Genomic DNA, 27,687 nt, shown 5'->3' with positions numbered 1-27,687 from the left:
GACTTTTTACAAGGGCAGGTAGTGACAGGACACGGGGGAATGGCTTTAAACTGACAAAGGGGAGATTTAGGTTAGAGATAAGGAATTATTTACTGTGAGGGTGGTGAGGCCCTGGCCCAGGTTGCCCGGAGAAGCTGTGGCTGCCCTATCCCTGGCAGTGTTCAAGGCCAGGTTGAACGGGGCTTGGAGCAACCTGGTCTGGTGGAAGGTGCCCCTGCGTATGGCAGGAAGTTGGAACAGGAAGAGCTTTAAGGTCCCTTCCAACCTGAACCAGTCTGTGAGTCTATGAAATCACACAAAAAGCTGTAATAATATTTCACTGCCTGGGTCTCCAGACTGTTACTCCCATCAGTCATCACATAGTGAATGCTTTATGTTATGACTATTAGTTGGCATGCATCAGTAATCTATTCGTGTCTAATAATACAGACTCCCACAGAAAATTGACAGTCTGTACATTTTGCTGTAAGCCTTTGAGTCTCAATCCCCTGAAAGTCAGGCAGCTGGTTTGCTTGGGTTGCGCTTGCTTATGCTCGCAATGACTTGATTATCTTTTGTTCCAAGAATCCAGTGTCGTGCTATGGCAATATGGATTGACTTTTTAGTAGCCGCATGGATTGATTTTTTAGTAGCCACATGGCAAGTGACATGAAAGAGAACCAGTTTCCAAAACATCAGTTACTAGATGTTAGGAAACTGATTACCGCCTCCATCCACATGTTTTATGATCTGTATCCAGCACAAGCAATTTTCCAACTGCAAAAGGCTGTAACAGAGAATTCCAAAGTTGGTAAAGTTTGTGACAATTGTATTTAAGTTTAGCTTTTGCCTACCATGTAGGTAGGGTAGGGTACCACATGTACCCCCAGCTTCCAAATGCACACTTGTAATTCACTTTAGAACTTGCCTGTTTTGGCTGTGTGTGGATTTGGAAGTGGGGTACGTAACTGTATGCTTCTGAGGAACCATTTCCAGTTTGGGTATTGCCACTATAAAGTAAATTAAATACATAAATGGGGACTCTTTGAGTATCTTTCATGCAGAAAAAAATTAAATTGTTTATTTTTCTCAATGTTTTAGGAATATTTGTTTATTAGTTGAGTTGTGTGCATGTTGTTCCGTAAACTATTGTGGTACACAACAAATTGAGAAGTTAAGGAGGGATATTCATGCCATATAAGGTGAATAAATGATATTTAGAGTCAGAACTGTAAAGGTCTTTACCTTGACTTGGTGCGTTTCTTTTCCTCTAGTTTGCAAGTCATGTGCTCTCCGAAGATTTTCCATCCAGCCTGCCCAGCAGAAGAAGATTCCAAACCGGTATCTGGGCCAGCCCAGCCCTTTCACACACCCTCACCTTCTCAAACCAGGTTAGGTTCAGGTCCTGTATGAACCAGTCATTGTTATTCTTTCTAGTCTCTATTTTTCTGAGGTTTCCAGGACAAAGTATTGATTTTCTGCATCATACAGGTATCTGTGGTTTCAGCTGTTTATGATTACCTTCATTAGTCATTAATTATATTTAGTAGCTCAGTAGCTCATTTCCTTGTCTGAGATGATACTGATTCCAGAAATAGGCTTCGACATGTTAGCTTCTACCTTTTTCTCGTGAAGTGCTTGGTGTCACTTAACTTGGGTAGTGCAAACTTTTCATGGCAGTGGCATTTTGTGAGTTTGTTGTCATGCAAATACATATGGTTTATATTAAGAGGAGGCCTTTGTGCAAGATGATGAACTGCCAGATTCTGTCATATCCAGTGTTTTGTGAGTCACAAAACAAAGGTGTCATTCAGAAAAGGAGACTGGGGAGACACTGATAGATGGACAACATTGGACGAAAGAACATGCCCCCTTCAGAATATTCAAGCAGTGAGGAAAAGGAGACTTGTGGCTACAAAGTTAGATAGTACGGGTGAAAGAGACCTGAGGTTGTGCATTTTTTTGAGATTAATGAAAATGAGCATGTAGGTATGAGATGACTGTGATTAAATAATAAAAAAGATAAAATTATATTCAAGAATACGTTCAGGAGACCATTCTGGTTCTGTGTTCTTTTTCCATAGGTATACAGAGAGAACAGATTAATACATAATGGTATACTAGTATATTTAATTGTAGAATGATTCAGGTCAGAAGGAACTTCACAAAGTTAACCCTCTGCTCAAAGCCAGGCTAACTTCAATATTAGATAAGGTTGCTCAGGGCACTGATTAGCAGCTCTCAGAAAGTGAAGCCGATCCTTTAGAAGTACTCACAACTGAAACACTCCAAGTGAATTCGGGTTGTCCCCAGTAATTTTGCATTTAATAAAGGAGCTCTGCGTTCCTTAAAATAATACATTTTTTATTGCAATTATTGTTTTAAAAAGCAAATGCCTTTAAGGCAAAGAGAATTTTCAGGCCTCACAGTCAGAAGACAAATGGGAATCCCATGTTCTGCCCTATTGCAGCTTCTAAACTTCACTGAACTGTTGTAGTTAGAAGGCTGACTGGAATACAGTGGAGCATGGGAAATTTGCAGTATAATACTGCAGAAATGTGAGGTCAGATTGTTTTGAAACAGTTTCTGTGTTCTCTGTAATTTCCAGATCTATAGAGTAAACCAAATATGGTGGTTTTGATGTTTGATATGGTTTGTTTGTTGTTTTGGTTTTGTTGTTTTTTGGTTTGTGGTTTTGGGTTTGTGTTTTTTTAGATTTTTACACCAAATAGGTGTTAGGACTTTGAAAAGATGTAACGTTTAATGCATATTCAACATATATGATTTTCTTAAACACTTTCGTCAAGGAAAAACCTTATGGATAGAATTTGCCCGTCCCACCCCACTCACGCAAGAACCCACTTTTTAACTTACTTTTTAACTTGAAATTTAACTTAGAGTACAAATTAAATTTCAATTTTTATTCTATAATTCTGCACAATTCATTAGAGGAAAATAAGATTATTAAATTAAAAGGTTAACAGTATGAAAATGCAATCTGTGTTAAAATTGGGTATTAGCTAAAGTACTGATTAAGGCTTCTGTATTAATTTAGATCATAGTTAAGGAGTCTCACATTTAAAAAAATACATACCTCAGCAGCTGTTGATTATTCTTTCAACTTCAGTCTGGTTTTGGTGAGTATCTTGATTGCTGTACTTTGTATCTCTTGTGACTGAAGCAGTTCAAAACGTACTTCCATCTGAAAGATCATTTATGTAATTAGAGTCATCAGGAATACAGCATTTAACTTTGGAAAAATGCAGATTGGTTACTATTGAGCAAAGCTACCTCTGCCCTGGAGAGGATTCTTTCTCTGAATTGGAGTCTGATGCCAGCCTGCAGATCTTGGTTTGTTTCTGCCTGAAATCCTGTGACTGGTTAGAGTCTGCAACCTCTGTGTCTCTGCCTGATCTCCCAGTATCTGTAACACTTAGTCTGCCCATTAAGGTTTAGAACTAGTTACTCTATGACTTGACTTAGCGTGTATTTGAATACACATTCTAGCTTTATCTGAGGAAATTCATGCTCAGCCTCAGGAGATAATCTTCTGTTCAATGTCCAGGTGCTATAAACCCCATCAGTTTTCAGCAGTCAAAGTTCAGTTTGCCTTGCCCCTTCCCCTTTTTTTACATGTCTCAGCAAACATTCCTCTGGTTTGAATGTTTGTCTGAGTCTACCAGGTTTTTTGATTTCTGCCTATGTGCAAAAGTACATAACAGAAAATCCGATTGGTTAAAACACATTTCTGTCTTTGCGTGATGGAGGAGCAGTTGAGTGAGGATGTGCTGTAGGGATGGAAGCTGAAGAGGTGCAAGGGAGAACAATGGAAAGGCTTTTGAGGGATTACAATGCAGCCGTGCCTGTGAAAGGCATCAGGGAGTAGGTGAGAATTAGGCATGCAACTAGTAAAATAGCACAAGTGCATTGAATTTCTCAATCTGATTTGGTTTTTATTCATAGGAGAAGTAACCCCAGGATTGTCACAGGTGGAGTATGCTCTTCGTCGACACAAACTGATGGCGTTGATCCAGAAGGAAGCCAGTGGGTGGGATGGGTTGGACCACACAGTGATTCTGCTATCCAACCCCACCTACTACATGAGCAATGACATCCCCTACGTTTTCCACCAGGACACTAACTTCCTGTACCTCTGTGGGTTCCAGGAGCCTGACAGCATCCTGGTGCTGCAGAGCATTCCTGGCAAAGCACTGCCATCCCACAAATCCATACTTTTTGTTCCCCGGAGAGATCCAAGCCGAGAGCTGTGGGATGGGCCCAGATCAGGTACCGACGGGGCAATTGCTCTCACAGGAGTAGATGAAGCTTACACCATTGAGGAGTTCAGGCACTTGGTGGCCAAGCTAAAAGGTAACAGAAAGTGGAGGGGAAATGAGATGTGGTTTGCAAGTTCTGATGGTATGGGTTTGGAAGGTGGTCTGTGGTGATAATTGAAGACTATGATGAACTTGCAGAGGTGCAGGGGATATGACAGTGTGACAAAGGCTGTTGGAAGTTCTTGTTAGCTTCTTGAGGGTCACCAATGGAAATAGAGTTTTGAAAATAATACTTCTTCCTCCCCTCTGAATTGCTTGTGGATCCATTTGAATGCCAGTTGCACATCTGTGAAATATGAGGAGCAGGTAAGTAACAGAGCATTGCAAACCATGTTACTGTTTTAGTCATGTCTTTTGCTGACAGAACTAGAACCAGATAAAGTGTAGGAAACTTGAAGCTATTTTATTCATAATAGACTTGGAAAATGATCTACAAAGGAAGGTTGTTAACCCACTTGCCTTTTTTGTCTAAATGTTGAGTTATGAACATTGTGGTCCTTTAGATAGGTTCTTCTGCATCTAAGCTCACCATGTAGCCTCAATATTTACAGTCCAAGGTGAACTTAAATGTATTAGAAATTGAAGCTAAAGGCTTATGACAATACAAAAAGTGCAAGTGCTTGGGGTATTACACAAATAAGAGTGAATTCTGGAGTCTTAAATAGCATCTTGGATTCTAGTTCTTTTGTTTCAAAAAAGGATATATTGAAAAGTCACAGAAAGGACAATAAGGATGATCAAAACTATGGAGTGTGTGTGATACACGCTGAACTTGCTCAGTTTGAAAAAGAGAAAATGGAAAGTAAGGTGTGTGAGAGAGATGTGTAAGGTTATGGAAAGTACTAAGAGGATGAGTAGGAATGATTAGTTACTCTTTTTCTTAATTTCCAAACAAAGGGAACACTGAATAAAATGATTGCATGGTGGGTTTTGACACCTTTTAAGTTGTAGATCATCCATGGAAGGTTTGGTATGTCAGAAGCAAAAGTGGATTCTGAAGTGTTTGGTTCCACAGGTGAGAGGTTCATGAAAAGCAGTTTATCGCTGTTACAAAGATGCAGCCTTGAAATGAAGAAAGTGGGGAGGTTGTGCTAAGGGAAATACTCTTTCATTAGCACCCAGTTTCTTAAAGACCTTTTTGAGCACCTGTTAATGGCTATTGTCACCAAAGAAAGAGGGCAGTGGTGGACTTAGCTGGGACTCGGCATGGCTTTTGTACTCAATTCCCATTTAAAATGCTCCTGTGGGGAGAATGTGGGTGCTAACTCTGATGTTGTAAAAAATTTCCATATAGGTAAATATGTTTGTCCTCAGTAAGTTCATCTTCTAAGCAGATTCCATGTAATGGGTAAAAGGTAAATTGCCTTACGGCTTTGGGGAGAGGCTAAAAGAGAGACTGATTCAGAACATGCACCAGTGTAGTGCAATGGCTACTTAGCTTATACAAGTGCAACTTTGATATGCAAAGTCTTCATGAATCTCTGCAAGATACATATATTCAGTGGTAATTGTAAAAAACAGTATTTGCATAGAGGTGGGGATTTGTCCGGTCTACATGCTATGAACCGGTAATCTTCAAGATTTCAAAGAGATCACTAGTATCTTGTGACAGTGAAAGTGTCTATATGGTCTGTAAATGCAGATTCAGAGGAGATTAATTTCTCAAACACGGCAACAGGTCTAGTTTAGGAGGAGTGGGTTTGTTCAGAATGGGGAAGACATTCTTCATTTATTTTTGTCTATTTCAGCTTTCATTTTGTGTTCCAGGTGAGTCAAACATTGTTTGGTACGACTTGGCAAAACCAGTGCATACAGAGCTGCACTCTGACTACCTGCAGCCCCTGGCTGAGATAAAAGCTCGGAACAAAAACCACATCCAGCACATCCGACACCTAGTGCAAAACCTTCGTCTCATCAAATCTCCTGCAGAGATTGAAAGGATGAAGATAGCTGGACGAGTGACAGCAGAGGTATGGGTTGTGTGCTCTCCAAATGAACCAGTGCATTCCTTTAAAGAAGAAGGGGGGGAAGGCTGTTGATGGGGTGGCATGGGTTGGAAGGATAGCTTTGGTCTAATCTGTTACTGAACTGCTGTGTCTTAACCATTAGCTGGGCTCAGCTCCCTCAACATGACAAGGAGAAACAGGAAATTGCTTGGACTACCAGCTTCTCTCAATTAGTGTTAACTCCTGTGAAGACAAGCCAGGAGCTATTAGACTTTCTTTAAAAGCAGTATCTACCCAGGAACAGGGGTAGTCTCTTCACTCTCTTCTCAGCTTTACCTCTCCTTCCCCATGCCGTTTTCTTTCCCATTTATCCTGTTGATTTTTAGGAATTGGGATTTTGTGAACACTTTGCCTATGTCTCCATATTACCCCTTCTCCCTCAAATATCTTTTGAACTCATTGCCCCCTTTGAAACAAATCTGACAGATACCTCAAATGCAATTATGTTTTTGTAAATATTATTGAAGTAGATAGCCAGATAGAAAAGAGAGGTACAGCTTGTCTTTTTCTGAAGGAAAAGCTGCATAAGGCACTCCTATTTAAATGGGGAAATCCATAGGTGAGGTAACTTGTTAAATGCCAACCCATGGGATCAGCTTCAATCATCTAATTCTTTCTCAAAAACTACAGTCAATCAGTCTCTAAATACAGTTTCACAGGGAACAGAGCTTGATTGATTCTAGTCTTGGCAGCATTCTGTATTTTCAGGTGCTTCTCGTTCCTATGTCTGGGCCAGCTGATTTTAGGCCTTCCTCAAAAGACAGCACGTAAAAAAAAAAACAACTTTCTTTAAATTCAGGTTCCTTTGGTAGCTGAAAGGCCTTTCTTTTTCATAGGCTTTCACAGAGACAATGTTTGCCAGCAAATCCCCAGTGGATGAAGCCTTTCTGTATGCAAAGGTGAGTAGCATGTTTGTCCTTCGCCCAAGGACATGTGGAAATGTCAGTGTGAGGAATTCTTCAGTTGTACTTCTTGTACCCTTATTGAAGGAACGTAGTGGTTGTCTAAGTTTACCTGCTATTGATGTCTTTTTCTACTGTATTTAAATACAAAACCTTCTAAACCATGAGAGATAAAGTTATTTTATAATACAGTCCTATTGTGCAGAATTTAAGTAGTTATAGCACCTATTTCTAAAGCCTGCTTCTCTTGACTCTAGCCTCTTGCTATGTCAGATTGCCACAGCTGTCTTGAAGCAATGTAGATGCACCTCTTACAAAATAAGGACTAATTGGCTGACGCATTTAGTAAGGAATTTTGTAAGGAATTGCAGTAAGATGCCCGTTTTAGAAACATCAGCAGGATTTGACCCTGTGTTCCAACATAGGTGAGCGTGTGCTGACATGGCACTGAGCAGCAGCACTGACTTGTAAAGAAAATTATTTTAGTTGAAGTTTATTTTACAGATAATTTTTTCACTCCAGGTCAAGACTGTAAAACCTGCTTTACTACACTTAGGCATCCTGGAGTGTTCTGTTCCATCTGGTTTCAGTAATTACAGAAAAGACATGTTCTTAATATCTTGAGGACATAGGGGATCTTTATAGATGTAAGTTCATTCATTTCCATGCTTTCATCAGCTTCATCACTCCAGAAAGGTAAAGGTCTTGAGGCTTAGGTAGTGCATGCTCTCTCCAGTCTTCTTCAAAAACCGTCAAGGCTGCTTTCATTTAGTGAATTCACTTTCCTATTTCACTTTGTGATGTACAAATTAAGCAAACAGTTGTAGAACATAAATTATAATAGCAGTTAATCAACTGCATCAGCACTAACAGTTTCCTTCTCTCTGAATTGGAATTCCAGTTTGAGTTTGAGTGCCGGGCTCGTGGTGCTGACATCTTGGCGTACCCCCCTGTTGTTGCTGGTGGCAACAGATCAAACACTTTGCACTATGTGAAGAACAATCAGCTCATCAAGGTAAACCATATGCTGTTTAGTAACTTAAAATGCAGTCCACACCATCCCCATATATGTCATTTTTTTGAATGAACAGATCAAACCACTTAATTATATTTCTTCAAGTGTGCAGGGGAAAGGAATCCTTTCCTGGTTAGTTTTACTGTCAGTGACAGATTAACTTCACTCAATGTAGTCTCTGTCCTCTTTGCACTTGCTGCAGTATTTCCTAACAGTGGAAGGACTTGTGAACAAGCTTGCACATCACTTCATTTAGCAAGCATGTCTGCTCCCACACTGGTCACAAAAGAAGAAAAAGGGACTCCTGCAGCAGGCAGAGTGAAGGCACTGTTGGGGGTCGTCTACTGTCACTTGCATTGCTTGGCCATGCTTTGCAACAGAAGGTGCAATAGTGCATTCTGGTGAAGCTGAAAAGCATTTTGGACTCCAGGTAGGCCAGGAAAGGAGAAAAAGGAGGGAAAAGATCAACATTAAATGTTGAGAGGTGGATTAGATGGCTGTAGGGAAATTAATTTGTCTTGTCTTATTTTGAAGATTCACATTATTGAACTGAACCCTCTCCAGCTTTCCTGACAATACACCTTCAGATTCGAATAAGGATTTTCAGGAGCAGCATTCTCCCACTGCTCTACTCATGATGCACTTTTCAGAGGAGTGTGTTTTTCCTCTGTCTTAAAGCAGGATGAAACGTTCCCACTAGCATTATCTTTTCTTGAAGCTGGCGTGTGAGCAAACCTTGAAATGATCTGCAGAGCCAAACAAAAAGATATGACAAACATAAAAGATATGACAGGCTGCTTTGGGCAGAAATAAGCCTCCTCTGTTGTACTGACTTCCAAGGTCAGGCATGCACATGTAACTCCAGTTACTTCAGTTAAATGCCCATGACTTTTTTTTCTTTCCAAAATTGTTAAGTAGGAGGTTAAACCCATAAACTTGACTCTTTCTTTTCCTTTGTGTGCTGCTTCTTACAGATCTTGTTGACAAATAAGCTAAGAAAGTGTCTAATTTGGAAGGTATCTGAAGGCTGCTTATGGCCTCATGTAGACTTTATTCAATCCACCACTTAGTGAACTCAGCTTTAAAGAAAGAGGACAAAATGCACAACATAAGGCACTTTACTGGCTAATCAAACCACAGGCTGAATTCCCTGTTACTTAGCTTGTTTAATTGCTGTAAGAGGGCAGCAATTTTTTATATTTTACTTAAAAAACTGAGTTTTTCTGGAAAAAAGCCCAACTATTTAAATGGATACTTAAAGGCCTGTCCATTCAGTGGGATAGTGAGATCTACTCACTGTTAATCTACTGTGTAAGTGTTTGTGGCACTTAACTGTACACAATGATAGTAGCTGGCACTGGCCATTGTGCTAGCAGTGAAGTTCTGCTTCTTATTTTTCCGCTTAATGTACTAGAACTATTACTTGTCATTTCACACTATGGCTGCTGGCACAGTCACGGATCTGTGGAGTCAATCTCTATAAAAGGCCTTCGATTCCATGCAGTGCAAATCCATAGAGAATTTAGTCTGAATTTTTTACAGATCTTACTGCTCTAATTCTTGTTAGCCTCTTTAAAGGAGGGAAAGCAAGACCGTAGGTTTGTTCCTGGCCCTTGGGCTTTTTTGCATGGCTTTTGGAAGATGTGCAGTCAGTGATTTAATTGACAATGAACAGTTTTGCTGATGTGAATTGGAGGTTCTCTTCGAAAAGCTTTTTCTTCATCAGCAGATGGATTCAGAAGTGTATCTTAGAGCAGTCAAGGAAGTCCCAGAAGAGAACAGGGAAGATGATACAAACTATTCAATAGGGCATTTATACTAGTAATGCACTGTCAAAGAAGTGGTTTTGCTGAGTCCTCCTACCTTGTGACAAGGCTAAATCTTTAGCTGCTAATGATCTTGTGGGTAGCTCAGAAATCTGTGCTTTTGTTGCAAACCCCTTTTGTCTCCATCACTAGCAGAGAACTTCTAGTGAAAGGGGTCACTGGTGTCATTTGCTAGAGTAAGCGACCCAGATGTGAATGGAATCGATGTTTCAGAGCGCAGCTTAGTTCAAGGAAAATGTCTCTTTTTACTCCAAAATGTTTCCAAATCAGTGTGTTAAGATTTCAGGCTGTAGAAAAGCGTAACAGTCAGAAACTACCTTGCAGTGAAACAATTCAACTGGAATAGCCTATTTATAAACAGTAGTATCTGGGACGTTGTTCTGCAAAAGAAGTTCACATCTCTGCAGCTGCTTTGCAAAAATAAATACATAATCTCCTTTTCTGCTCTCAGACAGAAAAATCAATTCAGTTGATAGCCAGGCTGACACACAGGGCATTTTTTCCTGTTACTTTCCAGGATGGTGAACTGGTCTTGTTGGATGGTGGGTGTGAGTCTGCCTGCTACGTAAGTGACATCACACGTACCTGGCCTGTCAATGGAAGGTAAGCTGTGATATGGCTGTTTGGAAGGTCTTTGGGAGCTCTTAAATAATTGATGGATTGAGTGTATGTGTGTTTAATCTCCGTGTGAGTAGCTTTAACGTGTCCCATTCTGTGGTTCTTCAGAGTAATCAAATTATATAAAGTAATCTTTCAGCATGAGAAGCTGTATTCCCCACTGCCTCATTAATTGCTACATGAATATGTGTAATTACTGCTATTTCCAGCTATTCCAGCATACATAAAGTGCAGAGAGGGCTTTTGTGCATTCAGCTGTGGCTGACTTTGGTTGTATGTCAGAAAGACGAGTTCAGCTGACCTGTACATGGTTCTGTCAATTGTGAATTTGGTGGTGTGATGTGCTGTGGTTGTGTATGTATGTATGTGTGTATGTTTTGGCTCAAGTGCATTCTTTTCTCTGCACTAGCTTTGCCTTGCTTTGCTTTGGGGTTAGTCTTTCAGATGAGAAACCCTGCCTCTACCCAGTGTATTGAAGGGCATGTTGCAGTGATGCCTTGTCTGGCATTTCATGTAAGGAGCCAGTTTCTTTCCTTTTTGGCTTTTCCTGCTCCAGCATTGAACTAAATCCATCCCTAGAACAGGTTCTAGAGGTTTAATTGTGAGAAATGTCCTTTTTTCCTTTTCTCACTGGTTTTCAGGTTTACCAAACCCCAAGCAGAACTGTACCAGGCTGTCCTGGATATCCAAAAATCCTGTGTGAGCCTCTGCTCCCCAGGTGTGAGTCTAGAGAATATCTACAGTCTCATGTTGAGTCTTATTGGACAGAAACTGAAAGATTTGGGGGTCCTAAAGAGCAGCATCACTGAGAGCCACTTCTTCAAGGTACTTGAAGTTTTTATACTCCAGCTTCCCCCTACTAGACCTTCCTGTTTTCTCCTTGGGTTATGTTAGTTTTTTTAGTTTGCCTTAATAATGTGCTTTTGAGGCGCATCTTCAAATCGTAGCTATACATTGTGCTTTAGTTCATGTTTGGGGCTGATCTCAACATAGGACTGGATTTCTCTCTTACACAGCTAAACTTGAGGGTGCATTTCAACCATCCTGTGTGCAATTTGGTCTGAAGTCTTATATATACACAGTGTGAATATTTGTTCCTCAGCACTTGCCATTTCACTCTGGATATCCATTCCCATTGGTCTGTACTGCTTGTTAGTGTAGATGCATCTTTAAAGTACAGACCATTTGAAGGGATCTATAGAGATATAACAATAACACAAAATTCTGAGTTCAGGGCTGTCAGCAGGCAGTTAGTCACAGTTTTGTGGTCTGTATAACATAGCATAAATCTGCAGTGTCACCAAAAGGTGCAGCCCATTCTTCTCAGTCTTTCCATGGGCTGCCTCTTCTGCACCATTTTTTGTCAGTATTGGGCTTTTCAGAGCTACCTGGTGTACAAGATTGGGAAACTGCTCTGCCTTAGAGCTGGACTAGGATTGGTTTGCAGTTAGAGAAGTTTATTTCTGTTCCCGCTCACTGCAAACCTGCATGATTGCTGATACCAGTACAAGAAAGGTGGCAGAACCAGGTGACAGAACTACCCCTTTGGCAGTAGGACAGATTTCTGCCAGATTTAATTGCCCTGCAGTGTCAATGCAATAACAGTACAAGTTCTTGCCTGTGAACAGAGGCTATCATGCCATTTTTTTCTCAGCAGGTGACAGCACAGCAAGATGAGACCAGTGTCTGCAGCTCAGCTCCCAGTGAATGTGAGGAGCAGGGGCAGAGTGGGAATTCTGATTCCTGCTGCCAAGGAGCTCCTCCGTGGAGGGAGGGGGGTTCGAGTGGCAGGGGGTGGTGAGGGTGTTATCTGTGTTCTATAGAGGTGAATTAAAATCCTGCTGCAGCTGTGGAGTGAAATCAGCACAGCATCTGCTCTGTTGTGCATAGAAGATCTCTTTGCCACATCACGTAGCAGCTGTGTCAGCTACTGCCAGTTGACAGGGTCTGCTGATGGGAGCAATGAAGGGCTAGGATCTTTAAGAGATAGAAAGGGTTGGGGCAGAAAACTAAAGTCCTTCCTCATGCTGAGGTGGTGATAGGCTTAGGCTGTTCTTTTCAGTGAGGAGGAGAGGCAGAGTACAATATGCTCATAATAGGCACCTGGTACTGATAGGTTTTGAGGGCCATCCAGGTCCAGTAAATGGAAAGCAGGCCTTTGTAACTAGTCATGGCAGTATGATTGCTAGTCGAGCACGTAACTATTCTGTCTCTTCTCCCCATCTTTTGTATTGGAACAACAGGTTGGGATGTGTTTAACTGCTTCTGTGACACTTGTTTTGTCTTCTGCCAGGCGGTTCGAAAGTACTGCCCACATCATGTGGGCCATTACTTGGGCATGGATGTTCATGATACCCCAGATATATCCCGATCGCTCCCGCTCCAGCCAGGCATGGTGATAACCATTGAACCAGGTAAAAAGATAGTCAGTGGTGGACAAAAACATGCAACACTGAGGGTAACAGTACTGCTTTCAGCAGTTAGTTGGTCCCTCTGACCAAAGCATTCAGGTCCTTTCTGGTGAAACTGAAAATAATTACAGTATTGGAAAACCTGAAGTTATTCCCCTCCCAAAGTCAATATAGTATTAGAAAAAGCCGTTTCCCTCCCAGACACAGCCAAGGTGACAAACTGTGTCTGTGCAGCAAGAAGAGAGTAATGTAGACCTCAGACTGTTAGTGTTTGACCCACAGCAGCACAGGTCAATCATAGTGCAGAGAAGCAGGGTCAATTCACTTGTGCTGTGGTTTGTGTTACTGTGGCTGAACTACTACCAGTCACTGGTAGTGGAAGTCTCAAGCATTGCAGTCTGCAATTACAGGCATTCACAACTTAGGTTTGCAAATTAGGCATTTCACATTGAATCTTTCTTTCTGCTTGTCACTGGATTTGGAGCTGTCAGCTGGAATCTGATATTTAATGCCTAGCTCTTCTCTCTTTCTCTCTATTCAGAACATTGTTAAAATCATCACTGTGAATATAGCATTGAAAGGAAGAACTGCAGAAAGGCCAGCTATAATTGTGGAAGTTTCTATTAACATGCCTGTCGGTACTGAGGAACACTTTCCTTTCTTTGTCCACCGACTGCCATGAGTGAAGGGAGAGAGTAGCTTCCCTTATTAAAAATTTTCGGGAATCAGACTCACTTTATGTTGCTGAAAATCCAACCCTGCTCTCATGGTGGTGCAGTAAGGGAAAGGTGTTATTCTGGAGTGTGTTGTGCGTTTTAATTCCCTTTCTTCTTTCAGGCATTTATATCCCTGAGGATGACTTGAGCACCCCGGAGAGGTTTCGTGGCATTGGTGTGCGCATTGAGGATGATGTTCTGATAACAGAGGGTGCACCTCTCATCTTGTCTGCTGACTGTCCCAAGGAGATCTACGACATCGAGCAGATCTGTGGCCGCAAGTCATGATGCCCCTTCTCTGCCTGTTTCATCCTCTTTGGGAGAAGCAAGGCTCCAAGGATGCACATCCCTGTAGCTGTCAAGTGCTGGAGGGTGTGGACAGTTGATGGCTATTTCTAAGACAGGCTGGGTGAAAAAGCAAAGCAACCTTTTCTGTGTGCATTTTCCTTCTGATTTGATTAGTGCTGGTGCTGAGCTGTTGTAGAACATGGGGATGGGTTTATCCCTCTTCTGTGCAGATCCAGTTGTTCTGGTGCCCTTGGAGGGATGAATTTTATCAGTGCCACCAGCAGGGCTTCTGTCCCGGTCCCTCTCCAGGTGCATAGGTGTAGCTGCTGAGACAGGCCTGCACCCCATTTTTTCTCCTTCAGCAGTAGTTTCACAATAGATTTTAAAAATGAAGCTTTGATAAATGCTGTTTTAGGGGGATAAAGTGTGTCAGACAGCTTTGATTTTTATAGAGCCCTGGAAGGAGGGGTTTTGGTAGTCAGGAAGATGGGTTTGGTTGGGAGGTAGTTTTATCTGAAGCCTGTGGAGAACACCTACAGTATTTTAAGTGTAAGGATGTGTTTGGGCCTTGTGCAGGCATATGCAAAATAGGCCAGCAGCAGGGAAAAACATCTTTTCTGGTCTTTGAGCTTATTGGAGTGTTTGGTAATTTCAGAAAGGACAGACAGGACTCAGAAGGTTGGACATACCAGTTTTTGCTGTCTTCTACATTCTCTTCTTTTTGTTCTACATGTGTGTCCTGTTCTGAGCCCGCCTCTACCCTGGGAGCAGGGCAGTGTTGTCTGTGCTGTGCTTTATTGGTGAGCTGCTGGTTGTCACCTAGATGTGAGGTTTCCAATTCTGGGACACTCACAATATCTTTCTGGTTTATGCTGTAAGTACCAGCAACTTCAGCAGTGTATGTTTTGAAGACTCTGCCCTATGGCAAATCTCGAGTCTTTCTATGGCTTTTATATGGATTTTAAAGTAATTCTCTTTTTCAAAACTCTGAGGGCATGATCACAGCTGCCTTTTGGGTTTTGCCAAGTGCAGTCAGTAACTAATGCTCTGTGATAATAATTTTGAGGCAGCTGCAAATGTGATGACTATGACAGATGACAAGAAAAGGGTAAGAGTTATCTTTCCTTAACATCAGTCTAAAGCACAGACCAATGTTTACAGTAGTAAATTCACCTACTAGAGGCAAACATGGCATCTGTTTATTTATTGAAAATATTTTGACAATCAGCTATCTAATGTGTCTGAAAAGTGCCTCTCATCAGTGCATGTCCTGTAATTTATGCTTGCTGTTGCATCACATTATACTTCCTTTCTGATGATAGCTTTCAGTATTTTTCATCTGTTATTCTCAATTTTCCTTCTTTTTCTTTTCTCTTCCTGTATTGTCTGTCTTTGACCCACTGTAATGTGACTGCGTCCTAATCCATTTTGCTTTCTAATCAACATCACTGCCTCTTCCCCAGTTTACCCTAATTCCCCAGAGTAAATGTAGTCAGAAGCATGTGGGGAAGGTAGTCAGGGTTCCTGAGGTCGACCTCTGTCTCTGCTGCTATGTAACCTTGAGCAAAATCTGGGGGGTTTCTCTTTTTTTTTATTCTTCTCAGTGTTTCATTTCACTTAGTGAAGGCCAAATGGACAGTGTCTTTTGTCTGTCATTGCTTTTAGTGGAAGCTGGGTGCATGCACTGGGGTTTGAATTGGACACTTGAAGGGCAGCCAAGACATGCTATAATTTTGTTTTTCAAACATGATGAAAAGTAACTGCTTTTACAGAGTATAGTATATCAAGTTTCACCTGGTTAAGGGAATCCGCTAATGGAATCTGCTTGGTGCTCATGCATTACGGTGGTACATACAGTATAAATTGTTAGCAGGAAGGCATGTTAAGTGTGGGTACAGAACTGATGAATACTTTTGATGTGGTTCTGGTCTGTAACACATTTGTGGTTTCAATTACACCTGTTGGAGCCATGTGAACTGAGACAAAAATTGGCTTTTGGAATTATGTGAGAGACTTAAAATAACATTAACTGAGAGCTACATGTGTGTGCTGGTCTGCACGTCTGCCCGTGAACTAGCCAAGTTAATAATTGTACCTACTATAAATAACACTTTGAAATGCATATTTGAAACTTATTTTTAAAATAAAACAATTTGTAGAAAGTAGTTTGTTAAGCCATCAAGATACATGGCTACTGAATAGATAGAAACACCTCCAGAAAGAGTATTATTTTCCAGGGACATTTATAAATTATCTGTGACCTGTCTTGAATTTGAAATAACATTGTCAAATGGAGGCACGCACTAGTTCCCACTCCTCTCAGAAATATCTTGCAACTTGCAGACACCATTAGATCTTAGGAATGTTATGGACGAAAGTTTCTGCCGGTAAAGAAGTGTTTATGACTGCTGAGTGGGGAGTAATGGATTTGCTAGGGCTGTTGTGCCCTACTGTGCCACATATATCTGATTTGCTGTGCATTGCTCCACATTCTGTAGTTCTGGCACAGCACTCAGCCATTTCTGCAGCATAAGCTGCTGCTAATGTTTTGGATCTGTTGTTCCATTGTCATGGTAAAGAAGAGTGCATTTTGCAGAGTGTATTAAATTTGAGTCTTATCAACCTGCATTTTTTGAAGGCTTTTTCTCAGTCATTGCAGAGGTGGATAACCAGAGTATCATCTGGAACCTACACATATGCTGCAGTGTCCCTTGAATACAACCAAATCCATGCACATTTTACATGACCTTCATCAAGAAACTGTAAAGAATCCCTTCTCCAGCAGCAGGTACCCGTGTGTACCTCCTCACTAGCCAATCCCATACTGCCAGTTTTAGTCTCTCTGCCGTAGAAGAGATTCCTCGCTCTAACCACTTGGGTGCAGGAGCAGCTCTTGGTGGCAGTACAAGTCACCAGCTGCTTCATGAGGGCGTTGGTGCGATCACTGGAAGCGAAAGGGGAGCTGAGGTATATGCAAGTTCACTTGGGGAGAGATTTTATTGCAACTGGTCTTAAGGGTATCAGAATTAAGAGAAAATGAAAGCCAGTCACCCCTATGGAAAAGCTGCTTTGCTTTCAGAGGAAGCCCGGGAGGCTTTTGTCATTGCCATTTCAACTTCTACCAGGGGACTGCTTTGCCTTGCAGAGAACTAGTTAGTAGTAAAATCCTGTTGTTAACATATGGTCTGAGCAGAGGTGCTAATTTGCAGGTATGCTTCTGTCGTCCAAGTGGAAAGAAATTTGTCATTTTATGCAATTTGGCATTCTGTTATCTGTGAAGAATACAGTATGTCTTTCCTATAATTGAATTCTGCAAAGGAGCCTGGTGGTGTAGGAAGAGGCAAATTGAGGGAGCATGTAAAAGAAAATGAAGGTGGAGGTTTGGGGGAATATACAATGCAGTGGGGAAGATTCAGGGAAAGAGTGTGATCTGGAGCTGTGGGGATGCGTACAGGTGGATGCAAGAGCAAGCAGAGAACAGCAGGGTGTAAAATGGCTGTGCAGTGTGTTGTCAGTATGGTGCAAAAGCTTCAGGAAACTGGTTAACCAGCAGGTCCTGATCGATTTGTCCTACTCAGGAGGGGGAAACAAAGGAGTCAGATTGTATTGATGAACTTGGTCTTAACAGTTAGTTTAATTATTTCTTTTAAAAATCAATAGAATTATCATATAAGAAAGTTTCTTGAAGTTTCATGTTATTGATCATGTGTCATATTTTAAATAATGTGAAGGAGAAAAGGTACATTTCTAGACAGAATCTTCATTATGATGGAGAGAGCAAGGCTGAGGTTACCTGGTCTTATGCTTCCCAAATTACTGCTGTGGAAATTTAGTAATTACTCCCAGGAGAATTACCATAAAGCAGAAAGAGTTAGGGTTAAATTTAGACAAAAATCTATACAAGATAAGTGACAAAAATGCTTTAATAATGATGAGATGCTTTAATACTCTGTGTAATTGGATAACAAAACTCTACACTGCAATAAATTGACATTTTTTATTTCTTTTGAGCTGAGTTGTCCCAAATCCCATCTAGGCATCTCTTCATTAGCATGCAGATCTAAACTGCATTGAAGTTTATAATTTTCTGGGATCATTACAGCATCTCTCTTAAATGTGCTCCCTACATGCATGTTCAGCCTCCAGTTGATTAAAAATCATCATTTGGACTCTGTCACAGTGCTGGCTCTAGGAGTGGATCTGACTTAGAATATTCACTGTATTTCAGAAGTGTAACATTAAGTTATATTTTAAAGCAGAATTATAATTGAGATGGGCAGTGAAGCATGTGATCTCCGTGGTGCTCAATTTCTCCCTTAAGCTACTTTCTCCTTCTCAGAGTTTGTCTTGCTGTCTTAACTGGCTGCCAGCCCCAGCTCTTCCTCACTAGCAGCAAGTGGAGCAATGAACCCTTCTCTTCCTGGGACAAGCTATGGTGCCTCAGCCCAGCTGGTTGTTTCTCTGAAACACTACCTGATATTTGGTTAACCAAAACCAGACTCTTCAGAAGATGGGCAGAAAGGAGCAAGGAAGAATTTCCAGGTCCTCCATGTGTGTTACCTTCTCTTGCTGACTCATACCACATACGCCTTTTTAACTACCATGACAGAATTATCCATTAACAATGGCAAAGAAAATGAAAATGTTTCCTGTCTGTGTTAAGTCTGATGTTGAGATTTTTGAGCAAATGAGAAGTTAACAAGAAAGCTGGTTGTAGGCCCAGGAGTGAGAATGGCTCCTGTAGGCTTCAGTCTGTTCCTCCTCCTTGGATGCCGGGGAAACAAGAAGCACTGCAAGGAGCCATGTGCAGTCTCAGTTTGGGCGCTTCTTGCAAATGCTGGTTTCCAGCATGGTGTCATTGGCCAAAACTGACAGTGGTTGAAGCTCTGTTGGTTTTCTCCTCTCAAGACCATGAGGCTGTGGCTTTTTAAAGGATTTCATGATTCTGGCAGCAGAAGTTGGGAAAACTCAGCCTGTTTTTCAGTCATCAACTAGAATTTTGCAGTCCAGCAAAAACTGGTTGAAATGCAGTATTTCCTAGGGAAATTGGCTCACTGTTTTTTGTCAGGAAATCAGGTGAATATGAACAATAGTGTGTGAGAGGAAGACAGGCTCAGGTTCTTTTTATTCCCAGGCAGAACAAGACTTCTGCCTCAATGTGCACTTTTGGGAAATTAATGCAAAATGGGATTAGGCCCCTGATCCAAATTGAGATTAAGCAGTCTGACTCTTGTACCAGGAAATATTTAGCAGATGCCAGATAATCTCTTATCATGTGAATCTTTTACTCAGAGAAGTAATGCTAAAGTTTGGGGATAATATACTTTGCTTTTCCAGTCTAATGTGCACACAGAGTGCGAGGTATAACACATCAGTTTTGCCTGTGGGAGCTACAACCAGTACCTCTGTAATAAATATTACATCTCAGTTCTGTACAGGTAACAAACATTGTAGTCATTCAGAGAAAGTGCAGCTGTTAATGGCACAAAAGGGGCTGGGGTTTAAGCTCTCTCAGTGCAGGTCTCATTCCAGGCTACAAAACCTGGTGTTCCTTACTGCCTATGAGCAACCTTTCTTGCCTCTACTTGGCAGACTGATCATTACTATCAAGCGGCCTCTGTGAAGTTCATCGTTTGTGTAGGTATTTCCATGCTGTTGTCTTAATGTGCTGCCAGGATCCCATTTTGATCTAGTAACTGCTTAACATGTTTAACCTTGCTTTTTGGATAGACAAGGTTTGTTATGGCATCAGGGATTAAGAAAGTTCCTATCATGGGATTGAAACTGCTGCAGAGCCAGGTCTGGCTGACTCCTTGCACACTGTGCATATGCTCCCTCAGCTCAGTTGCACATCCTCTTGTTCTCAGAGGGCAGAGAGACACGGCTCAGGAATCTGCAGTCCTCACATCACCATGCAGCTGCCCCTGTCACAGAGGCCTTCAGTCTCCGACTGTTCTGACTGTTCCCCCTCCAGACTTGTACCAGAGTGCAGCTGAAACAGCCATAGCCTCCAGCATGCTCATTGTAATGACTTTTTGTCAGAGTCCGTAACTTGCTGCTGAGGCTCCTGTGGTGTGTCGCAGGTATCTGGTATGTAGATTGCTTTCTAATTTATACTTTACCCTGTTCTTTTTTTTCCAGGAGATGAGCTTTCTGGCAGCTATATGGGTGTTACTGTAGTGACTGTAACCAGACAAAAACATACAGTTTGTATAGAAATAGTTTTACATTTGTGGACTTGGTTATGGTTAAGAGATTTTTAAAGGCATGCTGTATTTTTTCACCTTCATTGCAGAACAGAGAGAGGTTTCTCATGAGCTTTCAGCTGCACACTATAAAGTGGAAAAGTATGATTCATCTTCAAAAGCATGTGTGTATTGGTGTATATATATACAAACACAGACATATTATGCAAACAAATGTTGTGACTTTAAGCTAGTTAGAGATTTAGAAGACATTTCTCCAAGCTTAGTTATGATTGTTTAGATACTTTTAATTTCTTTATGCTTTATCTGGATTTCTTGTTTATCTCAGAATTTTCAGGGTTTATAATTTTGGGGTTTTGAATAATAGGAATATATAATCTATTTTACTGTAAATCACTGCCTTAACATTTCCTCCATCTTTGGCGTGGAGGGGGAGGTGGTTCAGTCTTATAATGTCATTTCCTTGCAGTATGAGGTTTTTGAGAAGACAGCATTCTGTGATTCTCCCCTGAGTGCCTTTCCAAAAAAGGTGAGAATGTGCTATCTGAAAGATGTGATTATTACCCTTAAAATTCACAATTGTAACTATGTCAGTTTTGAACCCAAATGTATCATTCTAACTTAGGTTCTTAGGGAAATAAAACAGAAAAGTGTAGCAATTAATGAAAAGGAGTATTGTAGTGCAAAGCTAAATTCCTAATATACTGGTAACTGCAAATTAATCTCAGCCATTAGGTATGAGAGCTATTTTCCTCTGGTGTGCAACTCTCTCTGAAATTCTAGTGAATGTTAATAATAAATTAGAAGACTGATAAGCTGTTTCTCTAAGCTCATTTAGACAAGAAATGCACCAAATGCTACATTTCTTAAGGAGACCATTTTTAATGAGTCACAAGGTAATAGAAGACTTGAGTTGAAAATCCTCTAGAATGTTGCATATCTTTGCTTAACAGTGACTGAATGAGAGGGTACGAGGCACCCTTTGATCAAATAGTTTGAGCGCCTTCCTATTACAGTCACTGTATTTTACCTCCTCAATTTAGTGCTGAGCCTGGTAGCTCATGTGTGACAGCAGCAGATCCTCAGTAAGGCGTCTGAAGGATGGGGGATGGAGAAGGATGAGATAGGGAATTGTTTCTTTCAGTCATTTGTTAACCACCCCATCATTAAACATCTACACACCTTTTTTTTGCCTGCCTCCCAACAAGCATAGGGAAGATAAGCAACTTTATGTTTAATGAAGAGTTTGGATATCCACTCTGGGTACAGTTTAGCCTTGACTATGGAACTATGACTGTACTTCTATAAAAATATCTACCACTCTGAACTTCACGTCCTCATGGAGCTGCATTTTTCAGAGTCCCCAGAGCTACACAACAGTTTAGCAAGGGAAACAAACCTAGAAGGACAAAGAAGCAGAAAGGAAAGGAAGAAAATAAGCAATGAAGAGACATACCTGTTGCATGACACTCCTCTGGCAGAAAAGATCTTAGACACATATATGCACGTGAAAGAAAATCATGTCTTCCAGTAAATAGTGTCATCCTCTTTTTATTCTTTTTTAACCTGGTACTTAACATAATCTTTGTGCATTTAAAAAATTAAATGTAAAGTTGTGAAAGGGGGCTGCAAAGTGACTCCTCTGGACCTGGATCCATACTGCCCCAGGGCTTCCCCCTCTTCTTGCCATCATGTTTGTTCCCATAAAATAAGAAATTGTACAGGATATGAGCATAGTCCAGATATTATCTAAGTCTTCCAGCTGCTCCCTGATTCATCACCTAGGTTTGGAGTATTTGTGCCAACACAAAGTGAAAGACAAAATCCACATCCTGAAGAGTTGGAGAGTAGCAATCCTGCGAGTCAATGTTGCCTGTTAGATTACATTCTGGATTTAGAATCAGGTGTTTCAGTTTCAAGCCTGGTCTTGAAACTGTTCTGTTACATTTGATCACTTTAACCTCCTCAGTAGCAAAGCTCTTCCCTTGAAATCCTCAGTGTCTTTTGTTCTTGCTTCTCATTTGAAATCTGACAGGCTTGATACAAATTGCATGTACCTCCAACTCTTTCCCAGCCCACTTGGTAAATCTGTATTGATCTAGCTCTACTATATCTACTAGGTAGCAAACATAGTGTGACAGGAGACATCTTCATCCTGTCACCTGATGTTTTCAGAACATTTCCATTGGAAAGCTTGCTCCAGATTACATGCTGGAAGATGTTGAATGACACTCAGTGGAGTTAAAAGGAGGGGTAACCTTTTACAGGGTCCATAACCCAGATTTGCTCTGAAAGAAGTTTGGAGAAGTCTGGAGGAGACTGACCCAGGCAGCCTGTCCCAACCCCAAACACTGACTGGAATGATGTCTCCTTGAGAGCTTTATTCCACACTTGGAGCTTGTGTACACCCACTGTGTGTTTTTCTACATGCTTCCTTTTCAGTTCAGACAGGGGGAAGCAGATATACTTCTACTTTCCTCTCTTCAGTAATTAATCCAGGAGAAATGACTATGTCATGAAGCACTTGCAAATTGAGCACACAGTGATGGGCAGTCTCTATTGCTTATTTTGAGTTCATTATACCCTCTTTCTTTTCAGGTCAGTCATATTATGTATGATTTTGCACCCAGTCTGCCTCTATACATTTTGAATTGTGCTTTTCAGGATCTGACATTCAGTCTCAGAATCTTCATGTGCACAAATCATTCTTTCATTCTATCTGCAGATAGCTGGACTGACGATAGCATATCATCTGTTTTGGGAAGTTTCTGGAGGTCACCAGTGTCAAGGACCAACAATTTGCATTATCTCCTTTATTGTGTGTATTAAGTTTTTCAAAATAATATTATTTAACTACCACATGGAAACTACAAGCATTCTTGACATTTATGCTTGTTGCAAACATTGTATCCTCTTCCCCAATTTTGAAATTGTTATATAAATAAGAAGACTAAAAATATTTCTTATTTTAAAAATCTGGGGAAGATGGAAATAGATTCTTTTTTTTTTTTGCTTTTTCATTCAAGGAACACATTTATAAGAAAAAGATAACATTTTAAGTAGAAGATGAATTCATGTAGAAAAGTTAATAATATTAATTTTGGTTAATTTTGTATCTTTTTAATATACAAAAGTTTTAGAGTATCATACTCACAGCTCCCAGCAGTTAAATATCCTCAGTAAACAGTTGAGATTAGACAGCTCTTGAAGTGGCACATTCCAGCCTTGGACTGGAAGTATGATTTCTGTATGTTCTGCTACTGCTTATCATATCCTCATCTGATCTTCATAAAAAGGCCGGCTGAAGTATTGCTGAGCCTATGGAAACATGAACAAGTGTTTTCCAGTGTTATCCCAGCAATGTTTTAGTTGATAGGATAGTACTTCTACTCCCATGGATTCCAGTCTTGATGGAAGTGACTGGTGTTCTCTGTCATACTCTAATGAGTATTTGAAACGTTAAGTATGAACAATGCATTTGAATTATGGGAAAAATTTGTCCTTTACTCAAAAGACCATTCTCCATGTAACTGCTGCTCTATTAGTTGGATATAGTGAGACTGCAAGCTCTCTATGAGCTTTTGCATATGGGGCCAGAAATAAACTTCCATTCTATAAGAAAGTAAGTTCCTTTTTGCAAATCCGTATGAATTGCACTACACTAATGGCAGAAGCCACAATTCCCCTTTTAATTAAAATCATGTTATAGTAAAAAGACACTTTCTCACTTATTCTGCAGTTTTAAAATAAACTAGTGCAGTGGTTTGAGCCTGATGTAGGTAATGTTCATGGAGAAAAGCTTCATCCACTTATTACTTGGGCAGTTTCTATCTTCTTGGGAAAAGAGATGTGAAAGATTTGACCCCTGACTGCTTTCCAGCAGTTTGCTGTGCATTGTAGTAAGTAAACACAGAATTGTTGCCTCTTTTTTACATTCTTTCACTAACTGTTCAGAGAATGAAATGTTCTCACACTAGAGTCAAAGCCAGGGCACACGCTGCCCTGTGCACCTAGTCTCGTGTATTTTGAATAAAGCATGAATGTTCAAAATACACAAAATTCACAAGCATCTGTGAAAAAACAATATAAGTACTGTTGTTCACAGCCAGTCTAAAGGAGCTCTTCAGACCATAATGAGGAGTCCACTGCATAGCCATAATGTTCAGAGGATGGAAAAGAAATTGTACTACTCGGGTTCATGTTGCCTGAACTTAAACTCAGAGTTTATACCAGGCAGGACAGGAAACTTGCTTTCACCTCAGAGAAACATATCCTTGAAAATCATATGAACACTTTGGTGACACACGCCTGTGTATTAGGAGCAGAGAACAAATCTTAACCTTGCGAGTTTGTGTATGTCTGTTATTCCTGGCCCTGGAAGTAGTCTGATTTTGGATTTTTTTTTTAATACAGTTTTGTGTTTGCAGAGGGATGGTTTGTACAGAGTTCCCTGGTGCTAGTTACATCAGCATTTTATAGGCTGCTCATGTAAACTCTTGAGCGTTCATGGCTCTCTCAGTATTAGCTTTTTAATACAACACAGTTCATATTGGCTTTTACTGCTGTTTAATTTAGGTTGGCTGAGGTTTTTTTGTGGCTCTTCAACAGCAAGGAATGCGGCCTATGCTTGTTTGAAATTTTTCTTGTCTGTGTAAACATGCTATTGATGTTCTTTTTAATTCTTGCATATTGTAACACTCTCTAAGACCTAAACTTGCCTATATTTCTCATGCAGATAATTACATAGCAAACCCAGATCTCCTATTACAGGTGGGAACCCAGAACTTTTAGGTAGTAACTGGAAATCTTTCCTACCTTTGTACCGTATTTTGGATGTTCCACAGATCCAGACATCCATAGCTGAATTGTCTAAATTAATCATTCTTAGCAAGTAGTGCACCTTATTCAAAGGACACATGCAAATAATTCCCAGCCAAATGTTAGTTATTGGCTTTTGAGTTCACTTGCTTTTTAAGTGATCCCAATATCAGTTCTCTGTTCTGGGCATCTGAAATGGTTTAAAGCAACATGTGGTTTTTCACCCTCCTGTAAACAAAATGCAATTTCTAACTAGGGTGAAAGAAAATGTAAAAGTGTATTTTGTTTTGGTTATTCATGTTTATAACAGCATCTTGACTCAACAGATAGAGAATTTTCTATCTAGAAAGATCTTTCTTAATAGTTATCTAGATAAATTTGTATGGGTAACTCAGATAGTTCAAGAAAAGCCTGTGTATAAGATGCTGGGAGGAGCAAAGCTGATGTTTTCATAAGTCTTATGAGGAAAGGATGTTCTTTCTTGTGCATTAATGTGCTTCATCAGAATTTCTGGGAAGCTGTCCAGCTATACATAGTAAATATTTCACATACCAGTAAAGTGATTCCTCAGCAATTCAAGCAATCAGCACAAATGAGACTTAATTTATGGTGAATAGCTGCACCTGTTAAACAGTGAAATAGGCTCCTGACATAAATGACCCTTTCATGCTGTTATTTAGCTAGATTTTTTAAAAGGTCCTATCTTTACCAAATATAATCTTAAAAAGATCATAAGTTTTAAAACATATCCAGGCCTAAAGTTTGAACTTTCATATTGAAGAGGCACTATATGTGGTTTTGAGCTAAAATGAATATATTGTAGGGCTCAGATCAACACCATCAAGGGAAGGCATAAAATGTGCCTATTACTGAATTAGGCATTTGGTTTGTATATCTAATGGTAAAATCAATACATGGTTCCATCAGAGGAGAGATCCATCAGCCTGTGTCTTGCTAGCATCCAATCAAGAGATTGAATTTGCAAGCTTTGATGGGAAGAAATGTTTCTCCATCTTTTGACAATCCATATTACCCTAATTCGGACAGCTTTTACACAGAGCTGCACCAGTTTACTCAAGCATTGCTTTCAATATCATTTCATTAAATCAATGCAAAAGGTTGTGTTGACCTTTTAAATATATATTTAAATCTGATCAGTGGAGCTTAAATTGATAAGGAACTGATTTTAAGCCAGCTTTTAAGGCAAATAAGTGTGTCCACACGGGGTTCCTCAGCTGTTCAACAAATTGATGTGAAATCCAATTTAAATTAAGCTGCTGCAAACAAACCACTGTTGTGTTGTGCACGAGTCCCAGATGTGCCCTCCAAGTTCTATGAGAACTTTCTTTTTAACTTGAGCAGAGAACCTGAGGGAGATGCAGTTAATGGAGTGGAGTCTGCTCATCTCTGTCAGAAAGGGAGAGGTGATTATAAACCATGGCAAGAAGCTTACAAACAAATATCCAAGGTTCAGCTGAAAGCTGCGTTTATAAACCTGTAGACTGCCAAAAGATGGATGTTTCTTACTTTTCTGTCTTAACAGCTATAATTACAGTGAACAAGATGGCTGGCACTCACCAGACTCCAGCAGGAGGAGGCCTCTATATCCCACAGGCTAAAAAGATCAGCAGTGAGTTTATAGAAAACCCCCTCTATTCTGTGTTTGCTAGGGACTGGGATACTTAACATTTCCAACCCTCAGCTTGCCTTCCCAGCAGGTCTGGTGCTTTTACAGAGTAGATTATTCCTCTCTCCTGATGCCTCACCAAAGACTTTTACAGGACTGCAGAGGAGCCCGTTTATCTTCACAACCCATAAGTCTACAGGGGAATTACAGAGACTTCTGGTCTTGCATCAAAGAAATGGCAGATGGAAAATGAGCCATAATCCATATTAATTCATATAATGCAAATAAGATGGAATGAAATGGTGTGGTGGGTTGACCCTGGCTGGATGTCAGGTGCCCACCAAAGTTATTCTATCACTCTCCCTCCTCAACTGGACAGAGGAGAGAAAATAGAACAAAAAGCTCATGATGCAAGGACAGAAGAGATCATTTACCAATTACCAAAAGCTGTCATGGGCAAAACAGACTTGACTTGGGGAAATTAGTTCAATTTATTCCCAATCAAATCAGAATAGGATAATGAGAAATAAACCCAAATCTTAAAAAAACCTTCTCCCCCCCACCTCCTTCTTCCCAGGCTTAACTTTACCTCCATTTTTTTCTACCTCTTCCCCTCCACCAGTGCAGGGGGATGGGGAATGGTGATTGTGGTCAGTTCACCACATCTCTGATGCTCCTTCCTCCTCAGGGGAAGACTCCTCACACTGTTCCCCTGCCGCAGTGTAGGGTCCCTCTCACAGGAGATGGTTCTCCACAAACTTCTCCAACGTGAGTCCTTCCCATGGGCTGCAGTTCTTCATGAACTGCTCCAGCATGGGTCCCTTCCATGGCTACAGTCCTTCAGGAACAGACTGCTGCAGCATGGGTCCCTTCCATGGGGTCACAAGTCCTGCCAGCAAACCTGCTCCAGTGGGCTTCTCTTTCCATGAGGGCACAGG

The 27,687-nt window shown here is 40.7% G+C and overlaps 1 protein-coding gene and 1 long non-coding RNA gene across 2 annotated transcripts; both read left to right on the top strand.

Moving 5' to 3' along the window:
- The first annotated feature begins 859 nt into the window (after nucleotides 1-859).
- Nucleotides 860-18,108, top strand: XPNPEP3 (X-prolyl aminopeptidase 3). The gene is made up of 9 exons (XM_061450742.1): nucleotides 860-1,370; nucleotides 3,943-4,350; nucleotides 6,084-6,286; nucleotides 7,159-7,221; nucleotides 8,126-8,239; nucleotides 10,583-10,668; nucleotides 11,325-11,508; nucleotides 12,977-13,097; nucleotides 13,932-18,108. Exons 1-9 carry the CDS (start codon nucleotides 1,190-1,192, stop codon nucleotides 14,096-14,098), a joined length of 1,527 nt encoding a protein of 508 aa, XP_061306726.1. The 5' UTR covers nucleotides 860-1,189; the 3' UTR covers nucleotides 14,099-18,108.
- A 2,638-nt stretch (nucleotides 18,109-20,746) lies between these two features.
- Nucleotides 20,747-27,169, top strand: LOC133267976 (uncharacterized). Its single transcript, XR_009742928.1, has 3 exons — nucleotides 20,747-20,833; nucleotides 21,663-21,834; nucleotides 22,425-27,169. It is a non-coding gene; the product is annotated as an uncharacterized LOC133267976 (long non-coding RNA).
- Nucleotides 27,170-27,687: the final 518 nt, after the last annotated feature.

The sequence above is a fragment of the Pezoporus flaviventris genome, unplaced genomic scaffold (genome assembly GCF_033815535.1).
Source record: "Pezoporus flaviventris isolate CSIRO_AGI_PZ_B2104156 unplaced genomic scaffold, CSIRO_AGI_Pfla_v1 ptg000011l, whole genome shotgun sequence".
NCBI lineage: Eukaryota > Metazoa > Chordata > Aves > Psittaciformes > Psittacidae > Pezoporus > Pezoporus flaviventris.
Note: the sequence above shows the minus strand (reverse complement) of the source record. Positions and strands in the feature narration are given on the sequence as shown.